The 24,712-nt window shown below is 54.7% G+C and overlaps 1 protein-coding gene across 1 annotated transcript in view; it reads left to right on the forward strand.

Moving 5' to 3' along the window:
- Nucleotides 1–21,892, forward strand: part of MVB12B (multivesicular body subunit 12B) — a 179,450-nt gene extending 157,558 nt beyond the window's left edge. The window contains exons 9-10 of the mRNA XM_031014731.3: nucleotides 151–210; nucleotides 17,991–21,892. Coding sequence (XP_030870591.1) covers nucleotides 151–210; nucleotides 17,991–18,077 — 147 coding nt within the window. The 3' untranslated portion in view covers nucleotides 18,078–21,892. The remainder of the gene's footprint in view (nucleotides 1–150; nucleotides 211–17,990) is intronic.
- The last annotated feature ends 2,820 nt before the right edge of the window (nucleotides 21,893–24,712 follow it).

The following is a 24,712-nucleotide window of genomic DNA, read 5'->3' on the forward strand; positions in this document are numbered from 1 at the left end:
GAGTCCCACTGACTGTCTTCCTGTGGAAAGTGGGTAGAGAAACGCTAGATCACACTGTGGCTTGAGGTGTTACCATTGTCATGCATAAAAGTAAGTGTGGGAGGAGCATTTTCCAGCTATTTAAAAGGGCAACTTCATCTGTGTTTTCAGATGCAGCCCTTTGATCTCCTGGGAATCACCATCAAATCTCTAGCAGAAATCGAAAAAGAGGTAAGCAAGCCGTCAGGGGAGGGGAGGGCAGGCCTGGGCCATCGCCTGCACACCGGCGTCTCTCGTGTTCCCCTAGGGATCCACTCCAAGAGAGGGACAGGTGGAGGTGTTCCGTTCTCTTCTGAGAAAAACACTTTCGTTTCACCCAAATGTGTTTCTTAGATAAAGTAACTCAATTCTAATGTATTTCCTACTTCCAGTCAAATATGACCCACATCTTGTCTTCTCTAAGTCAGAATGTTTTACATGACAGACGGAGCCTCAGTTCTCCTTTTTTAAAAAAAAGTCTCAGCTTTGGGAAGGTGGAGGTTGGAGGACAGGCATCAGGTTGACTTTTCTTCCTCCATTTGTTTTGTTTTATTATTTGCCACCAGGAGGGGTTTCGGGAAATGACCAAGCGTCTCCACAATTTAGGGGCAGGTCAGGGTACCTTCCACTGTGCTTCATGAGGTCAGGGTACCTTCCACTGTGCTTCATGAGGTCAGGGTACCTTCCACTGTGCTTCATGAGGTCAGGGTACCTTCCACTGTGCTTCATGAGGTCAGGGTACCGTCCACTGTGCTTCATGAGGTCAGGGTACCTTCCACTGTGCTTCATGAGGTCAGGGTACCTTCCACTGTGCTTCATGAGGTCAGGGTACCTTCCACTGTGCTTCATGAGGTCAGGGTACCTTCCACTGTGCTTCATAAGCTGGAACACATCTGGCAACCTGCTTTCAAACAGTTCACACATTTTCCTAATAAAAAAGAAAGAAACCCAGGACTGGCATGCGGATGATAACTCTGAAGAAAGGGAGTTGAGTCAGACCACCAGGGCCCTCCTGTTTCCCTAAGACAGCACGGGGTGTGTGGCTTCTCTTCTGTAGAGCGGGTGGTTAAGCAGTCACACGCTACAGCCAGCTCTCCTCCGAGAGGAACATTCATCTCAAAGATGGAAATGGTAGAACCATTTCAATATTCTCCATTCCTTGGGGTTTTCTCTTGTGTACCCAGCTAGCAGAAGCCGACTGCATTATTGAAAGATGGCTGAAATCAAGCAAAATTGAATCAATGTAGTACAACAAATTTCTAAACCTGTCATAGCAAAAACAAGACAAAAAAGTCCCCCTTTGTCTTTGATTTTCAGTAAATCATAAAAACCAACCTGATTGTCATATATAGATTTTTTTTTCTTTTTTTGATAACTCAGGGAAAAAATGGCTGGCTGGGACATTAGAAACATAGGTGTGCATAAAATTTCACACCTGCCCTTCTCAAAGCAGGGGAGCTGTGGGTGGCTGTGAAGTCCACCTGCTTATGGACACCCCATTTGCATGGGGCCCTGCGTGTGGTGCAGCCCAGGGTATGTGAGGAAGGCCTCAGAGGAGCTGCTGCTGCCACAGGTGGTCACCAGGGCAGAGGTTACACTGACATACCTCCAGACCAGCCCACTCCACTGTGGACAGGGGCAAGTCACATACCTGCTGTTTACCATGGGGTCGCGGCAGAACCTGTTTCACGGGGTGCTTTGTGATGCCAAATGGATATAGGTGGGACGTGCTGGCAGCAGCGGCCTCAGCGTCGCGCCATCTCCCCTCCCGTTCTGCTCCGGCCTGCCTGTGGGCCTAATGGTGGCACCGTTTAAGCACCTGCTGTGTGCTCAGCCTGGGGCCTGAGGCTTTCCATACATGATCACTGGTTCCTACCCCAGGCCTCATTCCTCGCTGTGTCGTGGGGAGAAGTGGAGACTCCGAGAGGTGGAGTAACTGGCCAAAGACAAGATGGAGACCCAGTGTGTCGTGCTCCAAATCCTCTCCACTGTGACGGAAAGTGGCAGCTCTGTGTCCTTCCAAGGGGGTCTCTAGGCTGGTGGCCAGTCAGTCTAGTTCCTTAACCTGGGTGGGCCTTCGAGTTGCTGGGGTGGGGTGAAGTGGGTGACGGTCCCAGTGTGGGGTCCAGGGCGGGTGGTGGGAACCCTGCAAACCTTATTCTCTTCCCCACTCTAAGGACTGAAATCTGTGATTCATTACAATATAGTGTCTCAATGTCGGGCGCTCCGAGTCACAGTGTGGCCACCCCCAGGAGGTGCAGAGCCAGGGGTTGGGGCACACCCCGGAGTCAGTGCCTGGCTAGAATCTCAGATCTTCCACTGACTTTTCTGAGCCAACATTTCTTTTTCTGCACAATCAGGATAGTAATAATAGTGCTTAGTCCAGAGTCTATGTGGGTTTAACTGCAAAGGTCCAGTGAATGGCCTGGACCAGTGCCTGCCTCAGTGCTGCTGGCTGCCACCGTTATCGCAGCCACCACCGTCACCATCGTTACCGTTCTCCTCGTCCACAGAGAAGGGCGTGAGTCGGCACAGGCCCACCCATTCCACTGTCCCGCTGCTCTGTTGCTGGGGCGGAAAGCTCCATCCCTGTGGACCAAGGCCAGCTGTATTTCTTGGGTTTAGTGACGGGTTAAAAGAAAAACAGGTCTGGGCCAGGTGTGGTGGCTTACGCCTGTAATCCCAGCACTTTGGAAGGCTGAGGCAAGCAGATCACCTGAGGTCAGGAGTTTGAGACCAGCCTGGCCAACATGGTAAAACTTTGTCTCTGCTAAAAACACACACAGAAAAATAGCCAGGCTTGGTGGAGCACACCTGTAGTCCCAGCTACTCAGGCGGCTGAAGCAGGAGAAATCACTTGAGCCCAGGAGACGGAGGTTGCAGTGAGCCGAGATTGCACCATTGCATTCCGGCCTGGGCGACAGGGCGAGACTCCGTCTCAAAAAAAAAAAAAAATAACAAAACAGGTCTGTATTTGCTATTGAAGTAAATTAAAGTCGATGTAAAGAAATGTGGGGGAATGGGGAGAGGTTAGAACCTTAAACAGGGTAGAAAACCATAACAAGTATTGCTGCAGTGGAGAGCACCACAGAGTTTTTCATTTAACCTGAGGACTTAAAAGTTCCTTATACCAGCCATTGGCATGCACAGCCATTCGCGTAACGTTGATGTCCACACACTCTGGCCAACGGGCTCCTTCCGCAGCCGTGGCAAAGGCTTTTCTCCGTAAATAAACCTGAAGTTGCTTCTTTTAGCCACTGAGCTCGGCATTGCTCGTGGGAGTTGGGGGCTCAGGGAGAAGTGGTGCCTGGAGCCAGAACGACTGGCTGTCACTCTTGGACTCTGCAGGTTTGGCCCTGGAGTGGGCTGTGTTCCCTGGGTCGGGATGAGTTTGATTTTGTGCCTTCCATGTATAACAGGTCTGGCTGCCCTTAGTGAGGGGCATGGGGGTGGAGAAGTCTCTGCTCAGAAATTTGCTTTGCTCACTGTAAACCTTTGTGTTTTATACCATTAAACCAAAAAAAAAAAAAATAGAGTAAATACAAGTGGGAGACTGCTTTCAGGTCCAGGGGCACAGACCTTTGACCGTGCCTCCCGCTCGTCCAGAACAGCTCCCCAGGCTCGCCCACGATTCCCAGACAGGGTGGAGAGCCTGGCATCCAGGGAGAGGCTGCTCTGTGCTGGGCAGGTGCTTCCCTTCAGGATCCCTCTGCACCCCGTGGGAGGAAGGGGGGTCCACCCATTTACGGAAGTCTGGACTCAAGAAGTTAGATGACTGGCCAGATTCCCACAGCAGCAACCCAGAGCTGAACAGGGGTCTGAGTGTGACCCTGGCTGAATACGTGACCGTCTTCATCTACTAAAGATTGGCCCCAACTTGAAGGGAAATAGAAGTGTGAGCCCTGAGGCAGCACTGTCCTGTCCTTCCAGAACTGCGGCCAGTGTCCCTCCTGCCAGCGTTAACTGTCCTCACCATGCCCTGCCTGAGGGATGTTTCTGAATCAAAGCCGAAGCACAGTTGCCACCATTCGGCTTCAGGGACGGTCACCCTCCAACAAACCGTGTGACCCTGTGTATTCTGAGCATGGAGGTTAGGGACATGGGCAGCCACAGGGAGCTCCCCAGAGCCAGCCAAGCAGAGCTGCCTCCACCCCCACAAGGACACAGATGGCCTGGCCTAGGAGCTGCCCAGCACTGATTGACAAACAGGGTGTCACTTGGTTGTGGGTGGGTGTCCCTCAGCCCCCAGCATCCTGAGGAGCCCCAGGGAGCATGCGCTCCTGGGCCCGGACAGCCAGGCTGCCCTGGAGAGCTGGAAGGGGAATGAGCCCATTCAGATGCCAGTGTCTGCAGGGACCCTCATGGGCTGTGTAGGCAGTGGACAGGACACAGCCTCCCAGTGTGGATGCCTGGGGTAGGGGACAAATATGCCATATAGGCTTGGCTCTGAGGCATGTTCCCAGGCCCCCTCACCCCAAAGTAGAGCACAGGCCTGCTCATCCCAGCCCAGCGTGCCACACAGCGTGGCAGTCAGGGCACCTGGCAGCTGGTGGAGCGTGGTTAGATGTGGCTGCCCTGCTCTTCACCGGGGTCTCCCCAAGAGTCGTGGTACCTGATGCACTTGGGTGAAATTTCACGAAAAATGCCCAAGGACGGTCATGTTTTAAAGTTAGAATCAATGGATGCGCCATTGAGCAAATTTTGAAGAAAAGGATCTGTGGAAAGACAGAAAACCTCTCACGATTCAGACGTGCTCTGTGATGGCGTGGGTGGCTGAAAGTGAAGGAAGCCGTGATTCATAGAGAAATTCCAACTCAAACGCCGTCACCCTGCTGGCTCCCCATGACAGAGCAGTGGCCTTCTGCCTGGCCATCTTCCAGCAGCCATGTGCTCCTGCCACCTCCGTCACCTCGCACCCAGAGCAGGGGCTTTGCTGTCCTCCCAGGGCCCACATACATGAGTCCCAGGCATGAGGAAGTGAATTTTTACCTCATCATCCCTCAGCCAGGGAGGTGACCAGGGGCTAGTCAGTGGCAGCCTCGTGGCCACTGTGGGCAGTTTTCTGGTCCCCTCCCCTCCAGTTTGGCTCTGCAGGAGGGCAGTGGGTGACCCGGTGGGGCTGTTGTCCCAGTGAAGCCCTTACGGTTCTCCAGACAAAAGGCTGTCTGTGTCCCAGAGCCTGGAAAATGTAATTTCGCAGCCAGCGCCCATGATGAAGCATCTTCTCTGGGCATGAGGAGATGGGTGTATAAATATTCTCTGTCTCTGCCGCTCTTTATTTCCCTGGTAAGCAGTTGCCCCATTTCTCTAGCTGATGGATTCCCCATCGCAACCAGGGTGGGAGCTGCCTGGCTCTGCAGTCCAGGCAGGAGCTTCTAAAATAATCCTCATGTCTTGATTACCTGTGTATCCTCCCTCCCCACCCATGGTCCCACCCTGGCATCCGTGGAAGACCTCACCATCCCGGTCAGGAGGCAGCAGCCTTGGGTGTAGGTTTCATGCTGTGTGCTTAACTACCCGCAAGCCTTGTGAGAACAGGAGTGAACCATTCCTATAATGACAGGGCACCGGGCAATGGAGAAGTCCGGAGCGACTTCCAGCCCCATGCGGAGCCGTTTCTACCAGCTGCCAACCTCAGCAGAAACCACAGTGCTCCCCGTTCCCTTCCAGGAGTGCCACCATCAAAACCGCTGCAGAGGAAGCACACATTAGCCTGCCGCACTCCTGGTGGAGCAACAGCCTCCATTTTCATTCGACTTTAAAGCCGAAAGATGAGGGTCTAATTAGTAAAGGGATGCTCTAATATTAATCACCCCCTTAAAATTGACAAGGGAGGCAGTTCATTTAACCACTTAATTGCTACAGGTTTTTATGGGCTGCTGTTTGCAGACATAGTTAATGAAGAAGTTATAAATCTAAGGGAGCTTACAATTTTAATTTTATACCTAAATATTTTCCTTGTTCTCATGTTTGTAGTCAGTCCTCAAGAGTGTAGTCACGTGGAATGTTCTTTAAATGAACATATTTGCTAACTGGCGTGATTTCAGTTTTTAAAACACTGGTTCCAGCAATTAGGCATTTTTTTCAGTTCCCAAATGACTAGAGAAATTCGTCTTGATTATAATTGCTCTTAGCCACGCATATCTAATTTGTGTCTTTTTAAGTGTTAATTAGTAAACAGTTTGAGCTGACATCTTTATGTGTTTGTGCGTTGAAAAATGGGGCTTATTGCTTATTTAGCTTGGGGCCGATTCCACTAGCATTTACGTCACGACACTGAGGTGGAATTAATGCAAATGCATTTGGCAGCATGAGGTAAAAAGGATTTTTGAATTCAACTTTTAGACGTCCGCATTGCGTGGGCTTCGGCGGGTCTCTTCAAATATACGAGGTTAGCGTAGATTTGGGACCTATGTCCCGCAGGTATAAAGTGAAGCAGATTTTTGTATCAATAATGAAATGGCAGCGTCCCAATTTTATAAAAGCAAAATGTTCCTATTCCCGCACAATTGTTCATTCTTTCTACTTTTGGAAAGCTTTCCTGGTGCTTATTAGATGTTGAAGAATTTTGTGGCGCGAACTGGTGCAGCCTGAAAAATGTGCGGTCCCTTTGCACCATCTAGTGGTAGGATCTTAAACTGCAGCAGGAAATAAGGTGCCTTTTCTCTGCCTATGAGATTCAATATTTCACCGCCCAGAATCCTTGTTATTTCTTTATTTTTCTGTTAGAAAGCTGAAATGTTTGGGGAAATAAATCTGCCTACTTCAGATATTAAAAGTTAGATAAATAAAAAGAAACCAACCTAGTCTGCTCCCTTTAATATATTGCTAAAAGACACAAAACTATCACCCAAATTCTTACAGAGCTGTCACACTGAGCTAATTCCAGCCCAAAACAAAGAAACCTAACGAATTAGTAAAGTAGATGCCTTGCAGAAATCATGAGAGGAGTCTGAGGCTTCTTTTCAAATACAGGATATAGCTTGGGACCACCGCTTCATAGACTCTACAAGCGTCTGACCACAGCGCAGGAATCAGTTTTATGCCACAGACAAGATTAATTATCTTCCCATAAATTGTTGAGGTTATTTTGGGCAGTTTATCATTCTAAGCAGCTCGCCTGCCGATCAAAATTGATTTTTTAAATATTTAATGTTTCCTGAGTACCAAGGTTGTCCATGTTTATAAAAATGCAAACATTACAGGAACATGTAAAGTAAAAGGTGAACCTCCCCCTCCGTCCACCCCTGCGGCATGTGCGCACACACACACACACGCATGCACACACGTTCAGCAGGCTCATGCTGTACCGCCGGCTGCGACCTGCCTCTGTACTATCTAGTATGTCTTACACGTCTTCGCATGTTCCTTTACAGATCAGCCTTACCCTTTTTAATGACTATATGTTGTTCCCTTTTATGATTATGCCATAATTTATCTAACCAATCCACTATTGACTGACTTTTGAGGTGCTTCCAGTTATTCACAATTACACCGCTGCAATAGATTTCCTTGTACATGTTGCCTGGCTCCCCTGGGTCTTTCCCTGGAAGAGGATGTATGTTACCATTTGCCTTTTGAACAGGGCGGGGCTATTGGAAGTCCCACCAGTGGTGCCTGAGGGGACCTTTCCTCACATCCTTATTCTAGCTAAGACTCACTGGGACCTTAATGTGCCCCTCCATTTAATTTTTAACCATTTAAACTAGGCTGGACAACATAGCACCACCCCATCACTACAAAAATAAATTATCCAGGCACAGTGGCTCATGCCTTTCTTCCCAGCTACTCAGGAGGAGGCTGATGTGGGAGGATCACTTGAGCCCAGGAAGTTGAGGCTGCAATGAGCTATGATTGTGCCACTGCACTCCAGCCTGGGTGACAGAGAGAGACCCTGTCTCTTAAAACAAAAAACAATTTGATCACTCTTCAAGTTGAACAACTTTTCAGGTGCTTATGAGCCACTGTGTTCTCACGTGAGCGTCTTCTGCTCGCTCTCTGCTCAGTTGTTTTCTATCAGCTTCTGTAGCTTTTGCATTGGTTTTAAAGAGCTCTTTATGTTTTAAAGAGAGCAAACTTTTCTCTATAAGTTCAGATACACACACTTTAATCGGTGTCTTTTCACCTTGTAAATGATGTGTTCTGCTATACAAAAGTTTCAAAATGTTCGTGGGCAATTTTCTGTTTATTTGGGCTTTGCGTCATAGTTAGATTATGAAAACATTCACCCCTATTTTCCCTTATTATTTTATATATTAAAATATTAAATACTTTTCAACTACTTAATCCATCTGAAATTTATTAGAAGGTAAGAACTACAGACAGCTTTATTTTACCCTAAAACATTAGCCGGTTTTCTTAATGTTGGCGATCTTTCTTTGACTCTTAAATGCCACTTTTATCATATGTAAGTGGACCAGTGGATGTTTTTCTTGATTCCGTTCTGCTCTGTTATTCTATTTTTATATTAGTACCACACTATTCTGAATCTTATCGCTTTATAGTAAGTTTTAATATAGGGTAGGTTTAGTTCTTTTTTCCCCCAGAACTTTACTAATTTTATTCACAGGACTATTCTTCCAGTTGAACTTTAGAATCTTGCGGGGGAAGGAAGTTCCAAAAAGCCCACTCTTGATTTTTATTGGAACTGCATTGAGCACATGGTTGAACAGAATAGTAATCGGAATCTTAGATCAAGCGTCTCTCCATCCAGAAACAAGGGATGCCTCTTGTAAGCCCAGGTCTTGGTCCTTTCTCTTTAGGTCGTTCCTAGGTGCTTTCTGTCTTTGTGGTTCTTGTGAATGAGATCTTTTTTCTCGTTCTATTTTCTGCCACTTATATGTAAAGCAACCATTGACTTTTGTGTAATATTTCTGGAGCTAGATATCCCTCTGGCTTCTTTTACTGTTTCTGATGGCTTTCCAGCTGCATTTCATCGGTTCCCCAGGCAGGCAGTTACGTCGCCTGTGAATGCTGAGGCCTCCATCCTGGCAAGGTTGTTCCTCTTCCTGTGTGCCATTGTCCGACACCGCGGCAGGCACTTGCAGGTCCCCAGGCCTCCTTATGTCATCCATATTTTAAATGGAAGTTTGTAGTTTCAATATTAACCCATAGTGCTGCGTTTTGACTTGCTATTTATAGACATTGTTTTTTTTTCTTCATGTTAAAGTGTTAGCCATCTATTTCTGTTTTCCTAAATGTTTTTATCAGAAATGGATGGTGGCTTTTGACAAATATCTTTGAATCATCCATTGAGATGATCATATTTTTTCTCCCCAAGCATATTAATACGGTGGATTGTATTAATAGAGTTCCTAATTCCAAGAGTCTTGGAGGCCCCCTTCCCCACTGCCGTTTTGGGTCTTCTCGGCAGCCAATGTCCTAGCAGCCACCACCACCACACATCTTGTTCCCATGGTGGCCCAAGGCATTCATCATATGAATAAGAGCACCAGGCTGAGCCTGCAGAAATAAAGTGAAGCAGAGATTACATTTGCCAGGCAGAACCACCTGCCCTGGTTACCGCCATGAGTCATACCCGCTCATGCAGAATTGAAGTCAAGGTGAACATCTCGCCTTTTGCACGTCCTTCAGAGGAGGATTTTCCTACCCTTTTCTTATGGTCTCTGGGAACTTTTACACCTCTAGTTTTAGGTAAAGTAATGCCTACAAAGATGAATGAGTGGAAAGCTACCTGGCATGTATGTAAAAATAAGCATCAAGACAAAGGGTGGGGAGGGCACCTTTCCAGAGCACCTCACGGCTCTCATTTTCCACCCAGTAACCAGTGGTGGCAATCAGTGTGGTTTTAAATCTCTTCTACAATCTAGAAGAGGAGAAATACAAAGACTCACTTTTTAGGTGGTATTCAGGTGAATTCTAAATTGCTGACTCAGTGACCAGGGAGCACCCACCGTCCCCCGCCCCCAGGGTTGTTTGCAGACACCGAAATAGCATTTAGGCCAGGCCCGGTGGCTCACACCTGTAATCCCAGTCCTTTGCCAGACCAAGGTGGGTGGATCGCTGGAGCCCATGAGTTTGAGATCAGTCTGGACAACATGGTAAAACCCCATCTCTACAAAAAATACACAAATCAGCCAGGTGTGGTGGTGCATGCCTGTAGTCCCAGCTACTGGGGAGGCCAAGGTGTGAGGATCACTTGAGCCCAGGAGGTCAAGGCTGCAGTAAGCTGAGATCGAGCCACTGCACTCCAGCCTGGGTAACAGAGTGAGATCCTGTCTCAAAAAAAAAAAAGAGAGAGAGAAAGAAGAGAAGGGAAATAGCATTTATTCAGTGGCCAGGGCATCTGACGGTGCACAGCCCTGCCCAGAGCTTCCACCCAGAGCAGCACAGCTGGACACCCAGGTGCCACAGGGAGGGAAGGGTTGGGGAGAGCGAGGCGAGAGCGAGTCATGGTTTTGTCTTTGTTCGTCATGCAGCCGTCTTCATTTCCACCACAAAATGTGCTTTCTCCCATTTTTTTTTGAAATACATAGTTTTCTCTTTCATTTTCCTACTTTTAATAGTCACAAGTACGAGAAACGTTTTGCTTTCTTGCTTGCTCTGCCCCCATCATCCTATACATGCACACACAAGACACAGTCACCGTGGTGAGATGGCAGTGGACACTCTTCCCAGCTGGGCGCCGTGTAGGGAGTGCGGGGTACTGTGGCAAACTGGAGAGCACAGGCCTCTGGAAAGGAGGCCACCTCCACCCACCACCCACCTGTGAGACTGAGGGTTTACTGGGTGAGAATGAGGGTCTGGAATTGTCGTATCTCCCTATGTTTTTTTCAATAACATCTAGATAAATATTGGCATCCTATGCAAAGTCTTTCCACTTTTCAGTGTTTGTGACTATTGTGAAACACCGCACAGGCCAGCACTGTGTGAACCTGCAGCTCGTACACTGTCTGCATAGAGAAACAGACCAAATCACTAGACTTAGACTCATTTTCATCATCCACAGGTGTGACGTGCTGCTGTGGATGGGCCCTGGGCTTGGTACTTGACGTGCATGAGTTACTCTACCATGGGATGGGCTGTCACTCAGTCATGCCCAGGGGCCCCAGGGCTGTGCAGGCACAGTGCTGCTGCCACAAGGACTAGAAACCAGGATGACCTTCTACCTGCCCAAGAACTGAGCCCCTAAACTAGCTGCTTTCTCTCCTTTGCATTGAGCTATGCCCAGAGCCTGATGTGTCTCTTCACTCACCATCGACTTGTCCACCCACCCATCCATCCACCCACTTACCCAACCATCCTTCCACCCATCCACATATGAACCCATTCACTCATGCACCTGCCCATCCACCTACCTATCCACCCATCCATCCATACCCACCCACCGCTACCCACCCACTGTTCACTCATTCCTGCATTCATTCTAGGCTGTGATCTCTACTGGGCTCTGGAGCTACAGCTGAGGCTCCACAGCTGCCCTGAGCATGAGGAGGGTATAGAAAGTGTTGTTGTGGTCCGTTCTCCCCGGGGAAGGAACACGCTTCCCAGAGCAAGTGCCCCGTTAGTGGTCCTTAAGGACACGTAGGACTTTGCCACTTGAGGAAGAGTGTTCCTGACAGAACTGGCTGGGAGAGGAGAGAGAACCATGCAGGGGAAAGACCTCTCCCCAGGATGTGGGGCTCAGGGCTCTGTATCAGGGTGGGGAGCTGGGAGTCACTTGCCCTGCTCCTGGACACAGGCCAGATCCTGGGTGGAAGGTGTTTTGTGAGATAGGGTGCCCTGAAGGTGAGGGCGCTCTCCAGGCCCCTGTCCCCCAGGGGACAGGCAGCCTAGGGCAGGGTGTCCCTCAGAGACAGACCCTCAGCATTGTCATCACCCAGTGGGAGACCCAGGCTTGGAGGAGACAGGAGGGGCTGGGTGCCGATGAGGATTGACAGAATGACTGGGATGCGGACTAGTAGAGAGGAAGGGACTGGACTGGCAGATGGCCATGCATTTATTCAGTGACCCGGGCTGGGTGCTGTGCTGGGCAGTGAGGACACAGCAGTGCCCAGACACACAGGCTTCTGCTTCTGGAGCGCTTAGCTCCGGGGAGCAGGGGCTGAACTGGCTGGAAGTGGGGGGCCCTAGAACCACATGGAGCCAGCGGGGCCCTTATTGCACCCCCTGGTTTAGGGTGAGACCCCCCCAGCTGGATCTGGGGCTCCCTGCTCCTGGGTTGCAGCTCCCAGGTTAGAGCTCATGAACCATCTGGGCGGGCTGTTAGAAAACAGAAGTGGCTTCCTAAAGGGTCTGCAGGAGCCCTCACCCACCCCCTCTGCCCACACCCTGCAGTGTGGTCATTGAAGGCCTCTCCCAGCTGTGCCCTGACCCCGAGGCCTTGGTCAGGTGGTGCAGCCTCATGGGACCTCGGCTCACTCCCCAGTAGTGGCAAGGAGGTTCTGTCCTGCCAGACTACTCGGCTCCCCACTCCTGACCACAGGGGTCACAGCCCTGAGCTCCAGGCCCAGCTACAGGGCCTCACTTTCAAAGAGAGCATTGAACAAGGAATCCACCTCATCTCCGGGGCATGAGGTGAGCATCCTGGCTTCCCCCTACCCCCAAGGCCCACCTGCTCGTGAACAGCCTTCCTCCCAGTGAAGCACTTTCTCACGCTTTCTGGAGCTGGGGCTTCCCGCTGGGTATGCAGCCTCTCCAATGTCTCTAGAACCATGGCCCAAGTAGGAAGCAAGGACTTCAGCTGGCCCTGCAGCTGCTGGAAGAAGACGTGCAGGGTTTCCAAACCGAACAGTTGCTCAGAGTCACCTGGGGTCCTTGTCAAAACGCCCACACCCACTGAAGTACTTGAAGTACTGCCTGGGGAGGGGCCCCGGAATATGGCTCAGAAAGCAGCGGGCGGCCCACCCTCGTCTCGCGGAAGAGGCCTGCAGGATGGGGCCGTGGGGCCCTGAAGGCCTCTCCCAGGATTGCAGCGCTTCAGGCCTCGCCATATGATGTGGGCACTGTGCTGGGCCCTGCCTCTCTCCTCCCGCAGCGTTTCAGAAGCCAGGGCTGCATTCCTCATCTTCAGGAAACAGATGAGGACGTGGAGCCCCTCATGTGAGGAAGCTGAGGCTTTAGGATTTTAGAAACAGGAAGAGCCTGTATCATAGCCGAGGCCGTGGGAGCGCCTGAGATGGAGGGGGATGACTAGAGTGCTGAGCCGGGGGGCTTGGAGAAGCAGACAGGTGGGGCTGCTGTACAGAATCTCCCCCACCTCTCCCTGCCTGTGCTAGGGCCAGGCCCATCCGCCTGCCCAAGCCCACCCATCAGTGTCTGTCCACCCCTGCACCAGACTCTTCTCGTTGGCCCCTTTGGTTCCCTCCCACCTGTCCTCACCTGGCCCAGCCCCTGCCCTCTGGACTACACCATTCCAGGCCCTACCGTGATTCACCCGTGAGCTCACTAGTTCATGTCTGTCGGTCTGGCCCCCGTGCTGGAGTTGCACCCCAGGAGAGGTAGGTGCCAATGCCTGCCCTAATGCAGGTTTCCCAGCCAGCCCAGCACCTGCCCCCTGCGCCTCTCTGGGCCCAGGCCTCGTCCAGCATTGCCCAGCTCACTCTGGGACCTCAGGAAGTCAGATCCTTTCTTGGGCTTAACTTTCCTTCTCTGCAAAGCTCGGGTGCTGGGAACAGCCCCTTACTGCCTTTTCTCGTCTGGAGCCCTCTAGAGTGTTCAGTATGAGACCTGGTGTGGGAAGGAAGGAGGAGGCTGGAGGGGCAGTGCACTTGCCTTCCCCTCTGGTGATTAGTGCAATTAATACTGAAATCACCTGAGTGTTTTCAAAAAAATGCTGGTGTCCCCATGCCGGTTAAACCAGGACCACTCCTGCCAACCACAGGTGGGGGTCATGCCTCACTGTGGTTAAAGCCTTTGGTTCTGATGCATAACCAGGGCTAATTCTTTTCACTCTCAAGGCACTTGCACACGAATCGTCCTAGTTGTGAGTAGACCAGTAGGTTCTATTGCCCCCTCTTTGCCTCGAAGCTGAGTGCTTTCCAGGTGCTGCTGGAAGCTGCAGTTGGCACCTTCTATCACAGGACACTGACCTCACTATGAGAAAAGGCTTTTAGAAGCTGAGACTCTCGCACCGTGGCCTGAGACGCCTGCTTCCATCAGTGGCAGGGTCTCCGGGACCCCTGGCAGAGCCTCCAGGACCCCTGGCAGAACCCCTGACAGTTACATCTCTTTCCCGAGAGAGGCCTCAGGCCCGGGCTGCCCAGCTGCTGCAGTGGCGGCCTGTGCCCACCAGAGGGCGCAGGTCCGGCGCTGCGCAGCTGGACCGGGCTGTGCGGACCAAATGCTTTTTAATTGAAAATTTTTTTAATTCAAAAAGGATTTGCTGTTTGTTCGCAAGTGCAGGTTTTCCTTATGCAGGAGACTAATGTCTTGAGTAAACAGATCCGGGCCCAAATCCACCTTCAAAGGTACTTGCTGTTTGCCCAAGGGAGTGAAAGGGCTTCCAGAAGCGGCCCCGTCTCCTGGGTAAACACGGCGGGAGGAGCGGGCAGGGACCGCGTCTGCGGGAAGGCGGCCGCAGCCAGAGGGGATTATGTCGCGGGACATATGTTGAAATTTCATTTGGGGAGTTAGGGAAAACAAGAAGCGGGGGGTGGGTGGCGCTTTTCTCCAGCCAAGATAACCTAAAAAGGGAAAAAATCCCGAGGGAGAGAGGGTGGGGGTGCAATCTGTGCGCCCTCGCGGGGACCGGCGTGGTGCAGGCAGGAAGGGGCGCCTTCTCCGCCCTCCCCCAGCCCGCGGGCCGGGAGATAGGAGCTCAGCGCAGCCCGGAGGGCCCAGCCATGCCCTCCCCGTGACCCTGTCCCCACTCCTGGCCACAGAGACTGGGACAGCGGCACAGGGTCCCCACGACAGCCCCTCTGCCCAATCAGCCAGCTGCTCACACAGGCGTGGAAGCGTCCTGCTCCCCCGCTCACCGTCCAGAAAGCTCCCGCCAGGCCCGGGCCTAGGACCTCTGGCTGTGGACACTCGGGCTGGGGCTGCAACCGCCCTTAACCTGCTCTCTCTGGCCGGCCAGCCCTCAGCACTCCCTGCCACCCCCAGGAACCCGGCCCAGTAGATACAGCAAGACCTACTGAAGGAGCAGAAGGGCGCGGCCCAGGACTCCTCCCCCAGCCCCTCCACTAACCTGCAGGAACCTGGCTCTGGGCTTTCTCCCTCTATCATCTGAGATGCTTCACCTTTGCAGGCATCTCCCTGGCATGGCCTTGGAGCATCCAAAGTGGAGCGCCTCCAAGCCATGTCCCACCCCCTCCCCCAGTTCTTCTTCTCACTCCCCTTCCCCCCGCCAGTCCTTCCCCAGCTCCTCTCTGCACAGCGTGTGGTCTCTGGCCCTTCCCTCTCTGCCCACCCATGTCCACACCCATTCCCAGGTTCCAGTGATTGGGTCGTAGAATTATCTAAACTGGTCCCCAGACCAGCAGCATGGGGTTACCTGGGAGCTATTTGAAATGCAGATTCTCAGGCCTGGCCCCAGACCTATCCAGTCAGAATCTGCGTTTGACCGGGACCCCCCGGGGACTGGTGTGCGTTCAGGGTTGAAAAGCCTGCTGCATGTTCTCTCCTGAGCCGGGGCTGATGGCCTAACTATCCACGCCGTAGGCCCTCAGCCCCGCTGTCCCCGCAGGCATGTGTGCCCGTGGCGCTCTCCTCTGCACCTTGGCACCTATTGCCCTAGGTGCTGTCCATGCCCTTCCCCAGTCAGGCCCCGAATCTGCTTTCAAGATGTGAATGCCCCGTGCATGTGCCCTCGGAGGTGGCCTTCATGCTGGGCTGTGCTGGGCATGCCCGCCCCCTCCTCTGCTACCTTGGGAGCCCCGCGCAGGGCGGATATCAGTGAGGGCTGATGAAGCCAGCCAGGGAATGAATTTGCCGCTGTTCCCTGCCGTGCATGTGCCCAGGCGGCCACCAGGTGGCAGTGTCCTCCCAGACTTTGGCGCAGCACCCCCTCCTCAGCCTCCCGGAGCCGGAGTCTCCTGACCGCGGCCTGTACCTGGTGGTTGGCGAGCAGGAAAGTGAGAGGGCTGGAGTGAGAGAGCTGGCGCTGCATGGCGGGTTCTCTGGAGCAGCCAGATGCTCAGTGATCGCTTGCTTAGTGCTAGGGCGCGGCGGGCCCTGATCTGCCATCGCTCATTCCATCCTCCAGGCAGGCCTGGACGTGGGCGCATCACCCCACCTGAGAGATGAGTTCACTGAGGGCAGGAGAGGAGAGGAGCCTGCCTGAGTAGCCCTGAAGCCTCGGGTCCTTACCTCTGCACCCTGCCAGGCAGCAGATGCTGTGAACAGGGCCCCCTTCGGCTCGGGGGCCACATGTCTGCTCAGCCCACCGTGCACACGGGGACAGAGCCAGCCTCAGCCCCAGCTGAGACTCGGGTCTGTCCATCTGTCCCGGGTCAGCCTGGGGACTGTGGAGCAGTGGCAGCCGTGGACATAGTGCTGGGCTTTGGCCGTGGACATGGCGCTAGTCTGTGGCCATGGACGCGGTGCTCGGCTGTGATTTGCTGGCTGCCACAGCCTCCCCACCAGTTTTCCACTTTAAGGGAAAAAGGCCTCCCATGCTCCTTCATGGTTGGATGGCTTTTGGGCCCCACTCTGCCCCTGAAGGCTCAGCCCTGCAGCCCTCCTCACTCATCAGGGCCCTTGGGAGGGCTCCTTGCTGCAGGCGGCTCGCTCTGGGCAGCAGGGAGGGCTGGGCAGGCCTGGAAAGCCGCCTGCTGGTGGGCAGGGCGTGGGCACCCCAGGGCCCTCCCTGGGGCTGGGTGCAGTGCTCCGCTTCCTGCTGGGGCGATGTGACCCCTGCCGTGTTCCTGAGGGCCTCCCTTCCTGGCCTGCCCGTGTACAGGTGTCCCCAAAGGGGCTGCAGCTCATGGTCAGCTCACCCATAGGGCAGCTCCACTTCCATCTGCTGTCTGCAGGGGAGCCCTTCTTATGACAATTCTACTGCTAAAACTTTTCAAATACTTCAAATGCTTGAAAACCACTGATCTAATCTAAGCTCCTGCTTCCTAAAATCCATGTGACCACGAGGCTGCCTTGACGCAGGGTTCCAGGCCATTCCCCATACCCCACCCAGCCCCAACGCCTTGCACCTGTGTCCGGCCAGGCAGCTGCCAGCCCATTTCTGTGGCTGGGGTGCCCCGTGCCTGCTCTGCCCACATGCCCTGCCTTATGTTTGGGCACCGAGACCTCACCTGGCCTCTTAAGTGAACTACAGGTGCTCCTAGCCCCCTCAGAGGTACTTACCCCTTCTCTAAATTTCCATCAGACTTGGAACGCGTTTTAGTCAGACAGGGGAGCAGCAGGGCTGAGCCGTGGAGGAAGGTCCCCTCCCCGGGCAGCTGCCCTGGCCCTGCTGCGGCCTGTCAGGAGTCCTCAGCAGGGGTGCCTCTGAGGACTCTGTGAGGAACGCATGGGGAGGGTGTGGATGGTGCCAGGGACAGCAGTGGAGGCCCCTCCCATGACCCTGGGCACCACCTGGTATTGGTCCTTGCTTCAGCAGAGCCAGCGTATCAGGGGTCCCTAGAGCCTGGCAGCTGAGACCGGCCTCAGCCAGGTTTGGGGTTGAGAATCTACCCTCACCAGCAGGGGCACGAAAACTGTCCTGCTGGGCGGGAGGCCATGACAGTCAGCACGGGCCTGGCAGATGGGTGGCACCGTAGTTTTACACACTGCTGGTGCCAGGCCTGGCCTCACAGGGAGCAGGCAGGGACTATGGAGGGTACCAGTCATCACCACAGGAGCCTGTCACCCCTGCAGGCGTGTCCACATGCACAGTTCAGGGGCCCACGAGGGCCAACAGAGGGCAGGCTCTGGCCTGGCCAGCTGCGCTATGTCAAGATGCCCCACGAGGCGGCCCAGGCCTCTGCCTGATCTTTATCTGAGGCTGTGGAGGGGTTTCCCTGGTGTCCCATGGACTGACTGTGTCTCTCTGTCCCCACCCGCCCCTGCAGTACGAGTACAGCTTCCGCACAGAGCAGAGCGCAGCCGCCAGGCTCCCGCCCAGCCCCACCAGGTGTCAGCAGATCCCGCAGTCCTGAGGAGCCAGCGGCCACCTGCGGGGAGACCACCGCCGCCCAGACTACTGACGGCAGGGGCTGCTGCCCCCGCCTCCTCCTGCCGCCTCCGCCAGCCCTCCCTCCCACACTGCCCCAGCAGGGCTGGCCTGGAGACTGGGCAGCTAAGTGGGCGCATCCCGTCTTCAGCTGGCCTGACTGACACCCCGGCCTCCCTGGGGACGTTGTTCATAACCATGACTAATCTGTGTGTGCTGTAGTGACCAGCGGCTCCTAACGTGTCTGTGTGATGACCAGTTGTCCTCCAAAAACCTCACTCACCACGGAGTCACCCTGAGGGCCCCAGGCAGTTGCCCTGGCTGCCCAGTGACGCCCACCGGCTCCCTCCGCTCCCTCCTGTCACCTACTAGGGCAGACCCCACTAAGCCGTTGAGTCTCTTCCTGGAAGACCCTGAGGGCCGGCAGCTTTGCCTAGGACTCTCCAGGGTCGCTGATCCTCCCCGGCGCAGGGCTGCCAGGAACAAGTTCCTCTCTGCAGGATCTCACAGCAGCCCTGAGAAGACATGGGAGGAAGAAGCCAGTGGCCCCAGGGTGGACCCTGCCCTTTGGACATCCCATGGACTTGTCACCCAGTCACCTGGAAGTCGGGGAGCAGCACCCCTACCCCCAGTGGAGGGGTTGTTGCTTTCTGGGGAGGAGGACGGTTGACAGCCCTGCTTGGATCCACCACCAGGACGCTGTGCTCGGCCATGACGCGCCTCCCCCAAGGGCTCATCTGCACAACAACCACATGCCAACGATAGCTCCACGTGCCTCAGCCCCGTGCCCTGACCCGGGGACCACAGGGACGCCCTCTGAGACGTGCTGGCCCCAGGAGGATACAGGCACACGGGCACCCAGCCCCTCTCAGAGCCAGGCGTGTCTTGACGGTATCTGCTGACGGGAACAAGTCATTCTGAAAGGTCCCTCTGACCCAGGTCACCAAATTTGGGCCAGAACTGGCACTTCTCCTGAGTGCCCACTGGTGCTGGCGTCCTCACAGTGCCGGGCGCCAAGTTCAGCCCTAGGTGCGTTTGCCTAGGCAGTGGTGGCTGCCATCCCTCGGGGCCCAGGCCCTCACCCGAAGGGCTGCCTCATTCTGTGGTGTCAGGCACTGGGCTGTGTCCTGATTCCTCAGAGTATGGGGACCTGACATCTTTGGGTCCCCAAGAGTTGGCTCTTGGATGTGGGGGCTTGATGCTGCGGTTGGGGGCTGCACTATCTGGGTCCGTGGAAGCCTCTGCCTCAGCGGGGACAGCCTCCCGCTGCAGGTCCTGGGCAGCCCACAGTAGTGCTAGCTGAGGCCCAGAGGAACGGGAGGAAAGGGAGGCAGCGCCGGACGGCGCAGCTGGCCAAGAGGCGGGCGGGGCCAGAAATACCTCATGCCCCTGCACCAGCCCCTCCGTCTCCAGGCCCCAGACCCCTGTGTGGACCCATCTTCCTCCTCTGCCACCCCGATCTTCACTCGGATACCTCTTGATTTCTGTGGATAAGGGAAGCAGCCACTTCTCCCTCCCTGAGACCCGAGGATGCCCCTGGTGGGGGTGGCCTTCTCAGGACTCCTGGGTGGCACAGCGGCAGGACCTTGTCATGGGACTGATGCTGAGCAGGGAGGGGGCTGCCAGGCTGGCTGCCGATGCTCCGTTCACATAAGCCAGTGTGGTTCTGGGGACCTGAGGAGCCCTGTGGCACCCACAGGGGGCACCTATGTCTGCCGTGGCTCCTCGGGTGGTGCCCTGTGTGACAAAGCCCTACAGCAAGGGTGACTCCCGGCAGGCGGGGGCAGCAGGAGGGCAGAGGGCAGAGCTCTGGCCACTTCTGCCCACTTCATTAGGGTTTGTGAACTTTGTCCTTCACCTCTTTTCATGCCCTGGTTGTGAGATTGCCTCTAACAGGTAATGCCAGGGCCCTTCACTCTGCCCCCATGACTGGGAAGAGGCCTGTGGCAGCTCTGCTGGACCCTAGGAGGCTCAGAGGCAGTGGTGTGGGAGCCCTGTCTGCAAGGACGCAGAATAAGCAGTGAGGGCGGCTGCAGGAGAGGAAGGGGCTCCCACAGCCCCCACTGATGCCGCTGCAGGCCCCTGTCGAGCTGGGGTCCCAGCCAGGTGCCCCCGCATGCCCTCCTGCAGTTGCTGGATGGATAGGGACACCAGGAAGAGGACAAACTGCATGGACTCAAGCAAGCTGGAGCCATCTTCTCCATAGCATTACGGACTTAGCATAAGAGTAAATGACTGTGAACATTGTAGTAAACGGCAGCTTAAGATAAGTAAGCAGAGACAGTGTTAAGGACGAGTTGGTGTCTGTGGTAGCTTTTAGGCTGCTCCTAACCCACCATTTATTGCCTTCTGAGAGGTGGGTGAGGACAAGCATGTGCCTGTGTGTGCGTGCGTGTGTGTGTGTGTGCACGCACATGCGTGTGTATGAGCCCACCTGAGTAGGGCTCGTGCGGGAGAACTGAGGCATGAAACTCTGGCTCAAACCTAGGAATTGAGAGCGTTTCTGGCTTTGGGGAGAGTACTCTTCTCCACGAGCCCTCTGGCCACTGTGGGAGGGAAGGACAAGGGTTCCCTTGGAAACGTGAAGGGTCTCGGCCTCATCCCTCAGGTCCCCCCACAGCACTTCCCACTACTGCTGCTGTCCCTGCTGGCAGCCTCTGTCCCTCCAGCACGGCTAACCAGAACTGCTGCTGTCCCTGCTGGCAGCCTCTGTCCCTCCAGCACGGCTAACCAGAGAACACTGTCCCCACCGCCTCCCCTTTCTCTCTGGAAAGTTGAAGTATCTCCAAAGGCCTTGGAAATGGCACAAAGGTGATAAGGAGCAGGTGCTTTGCTGCAGGCTCCCTTGCAAATGTATAATTAAGGCCTTTCTTCCCACCCCAAGTCGAACAAATGCCAGCCACGTCCTCCGCCACTTGGAGAGATGAGAACCCAGTGGGGTCACGTAAAGGAATTGCAGGTTGGTGAGAGGACAAGAGGGACTCCCATGTTCTAAGCACCTGTTCCTGGCCAGGCTCCAGGCCAGGCTCTCTAAGCACATTTCTCCTTTCATTCCCCCTAAAAACAGAGTGACCTGGAAGTAGATGTTCTTTGCTCCTTGTTAGAGTTAAAGAGGCTGAGACTTGGCCCGCTGCTAAGCGGCAGAGGCAGGGCCAGCCATCCTGTCGCAAGCCCGTGCTGGGGCTGCCCTTTCTGTTTCCAGTCCAGTTACGGACTTCCCGGCCGCCACTGGGCCCTGCCGGTCACCAGGCCACTGTGCAGTGGGCACAGAGCATGGTCAGGAGTGGCCTGCCCGTACTCCTCCACCCAGATGAGGGCCCTCCAGAGCCTGCAGGCATCTGTGGGGAATCCCAGCATGCAGGTTCTTGGAGAAGCAGGTGAGCCTAAGGATGAAAGCAAAGGAGGGCCTTAAGGAAGCAGCCCCCAGGCCTGGCAGCCATGCGGCGGCTGAGCTCATGAACTTGGTTCGCAGCCTGCCTTGCCCCTGGAGGCCACGCCAGGCGCTCACCCCTGAGCCCACAGCCCCTGCTTGGGCTGCCTGGCACCCTCAGGGTGGCCCGGCCTCCTCCTGCCACTCTGAGCACATGTCCGGGGGTTGCCACCAGAGACGGCTTTGTTCTCCCAGCTAAGGCCGTGGAGCTGTTGTGTGACTGTGTCAGGCCTGGACAAGGAAGGCCCTTAGGGATGATGTCCCTGCTGCATATTTATTCAAGGTGACTCTTGTACTTGGCAAGGGAAGTCCACTGTGTGATTGTCTGTATTCTTAATATAATTTGTTAAATAAACGTTTGTTTTAACCTCTTTCCCCAGTTTGCTGTCGTGGTGTCTGAAGGCAGCAGAGGTCAGTACCCCTCAGGGCAAGCCCCATGCTCTCTCTCCCCCAGCGGGGCTCTTGTCACCACCTGGCCTGTCAGCCTTCTAGAAAGGACTGGTGGGCTTCTTTGCCCCTTGTTTAGTTGAGACGACCTGGTTACAAGTCAGTGGGATTCTGTGGGATGCAGAAAGCCCCGCTGTTATCTGGTGGCAGCCCTCGGGGTGCTCCTGGAAGGAGAAAAGCCCCAGTTGGCGTGAAGGCAGGAGCAGCTCCTGCCAGGTGGCCCCGGTGGGGAGGGCCGGGGTGCTCGGTGCCTTTCACCTCCGACTCCCCCCAGAGCCCTTGTCTGGGGGCGCAGAGCACGTCAGAGTCTGGGTGGTTTCAATCCTGTCCCGACTGCTCACCTGCTTGTGAGAGGCCACTCCAGACACCAGCTAAGGAGGCTGCAGGGCCCAGGAACAGGCGCAGCGCTCCTTGTGAGGAGCCGGCAGTTCAGGTTTCACCATCAAAGCTCTTTGCCTCCTCTTAGCGTGCTCTGTGCGTCTGGGCCAGACACCAGTCTGCCTGCAGCCCGTTCACACTGGACTCGGGCAGGAAGGAGCTGGAGCACAGCCACCTTAGCTCAGCGCTCACCTCAGGGGCACCAGCCCCGCCTCCTCCACATCCCAGACCCCTGCTCCGGGATGTCTCAGGTCTTTGTCCCACAGTAGGAGAGGAAAAGCAGCCCGGAGGATCCCATAAGAGACCCGTGGTGCAGATAGAACAGCTGATGCTGGGTTCCAGCTCGGGCCTTGCCACTTCCTGACCACGTGGCCTTCGACAGGTCACCTGCAGCCTGTATCTGTCCAAAGCGACACAGTTCCCCTCCCTCAATGGCTTGCCCTAGGAAGATGGAATGAGGACCCAGGCAGGGCATTTAGCACACAGCAGAGACATTTAGCACGCACGTGCCAGGTCTTTCTGGGGGGCCTTGATTCTATGTTACTGTCCACAAAACGTACAGAGTCCCTCCTCTATGCTGGGTCTGGAGACACCAAGGAAGTACAAGTGGTGGTCTTTGGTATCGAGGACAAGGCCTCAAGTACTGCTTGGAAAGACAGAGCAATGCCCAGGGCCCCAGGGCTGCAAGGAGCTGAAATCTACTACACTGGCCTAAGCCAAGGGAGTAGTGACCAGCCCAGGAGGAGGCCCATGGTGCCCAAGGCGGGTGCAGCCCAACCTCAGAGGGCCAGCCTGGCAGCCCCTGTTCATCCTCTGCACTTCCCATGGGCCCCATGGCACCTGAGCCGACGTCTCCCCCTGCGCTTCCAGCTGCTGGTTCCCAGCCTGACCACCATCTCAACCCTAACGTTCCGGGGCTTTCTCTTCCCATCTGCGTCCCCACCGGCAGCTCCCTGCAGCCTTTCTCTGTGCTTAGCTCTGTCGCTGGCCAGTCACTCCAAGCTCCAGCCACATAGTTCCAGCAGCCACCTAGAGGTGTCCATGTGGAGGTCCCATACTCAACGTTGACCTCAGCACATGCCGAGCTGAATGAACCATCCTCTCTCAAGGATGGTTGAGAGAGGCCCCTCCTCCTCCAACCCTCCCATCTCTGGGATAGCTCCACCATCTCCCCCTAGAGTTAGCCATGGCCCCCACCTGGAGCCCTTTGGGATCGCTCCATCTGCAGCTGGACAGTTCTGTCATCTAACTGTTTTCAAACCCGGCCACTATATTCTCTTGTTGCTGCTGTGGTGGTAGTTCTGGCCGCAAGCCTTCTCAATTGGATTGCAGCATCAGCCTCCTAGCCACACCTGCCTCCCACATCACCCTGTCCCCTGTCATTCATCCCCCACGCAGCCCAGATCCAGCCAACAGGACTCCTCCACTTACTCTGCCCTCATCACCCTAGGAATGAATGCTGAGTCCCCACCATTCTGTGCCCCTCCCTCCTGGGCCTGGCTCACCTCCTACTGATGCCCCTGCTGAATTATTTGCAGTTCCCCAAACCCTTACCTCTCATATGCCTCCCTACCTTTGCACATGCTATTCCCTCTGCCTAGAATGCTTTTCCCCCATTTTTCTACCTGGAAAACTCCTACTCAACCTTCAAGACCCTGTTCCTGGCACCTCCTCTGTGATGTCCATCCTGATGTCTTGGAGGCAAAGGTAATCAATGATTCTCCTGTTCAAGCTGCCTGTGCCTTGCACAGGGGACCACATGTCGCTGCATTGCAGCCACCTGTACCTCTCATTAGATTGTGTGCTCCTGGAAGAAGGGGTCCATGTCTCTTTTTTTTTTTTTTTTTGAGGTAGAGTCTCACTCTGTCGCCTAGGCTAGAGTGCAGTGGCGCAATCTCGGCTCACTGCAACCTCCGCCTCCTGGGTTCAAGCGATTCTTCTGCCTCAGCCTCCCAAGTAGCTGGGACTACAAGCACCCACCACCACACCTGGCTAATTTTTGTATTTTTAGTAGAGATGGGGTTTCACCATATTGGCCAGGCTGACCTCAAACTCCTGACCTGGTGATCCACCTGCCTCAGCCTCCCAAAGTGCTGGGATTACAGGCGTGAGCCACCACGTCCAGCCCCATGTCTCATTTATTATGCCCTCCCCCACCACTGTATACCCAGAGTGTCCAGCACAGGCCTGGAAAAATGGTGGACATCAGCAAATGCTCTCTGAATGAATTCCTTACAGTGGATGAAGTAGACAGATGAACTAGACTCAATTGCTGAGGAGCCCCAGAAGGACAGACACCAGCAATACAGGGCCCGTGATGCCCAGCGGCAGGCCTCCCTGGACACACCCCGATGCTGGCCCCAGAG

This window comes from Gorilla gorilla, chromosome 13 (genome assembly GCF_029281585.2).
Source record: "Gorilla gorilla gorilla isolate KB3781 chromosome 13, NHGRI_mGorGor1-v2.1_pri, whole genome shotgun sequence".
Taxonomy (NCBI): Eukaryota; Metazoa; Chordata; class Mammalia; order Primates; family Hominidae; genus Gorilla; species Gorilla gorilla.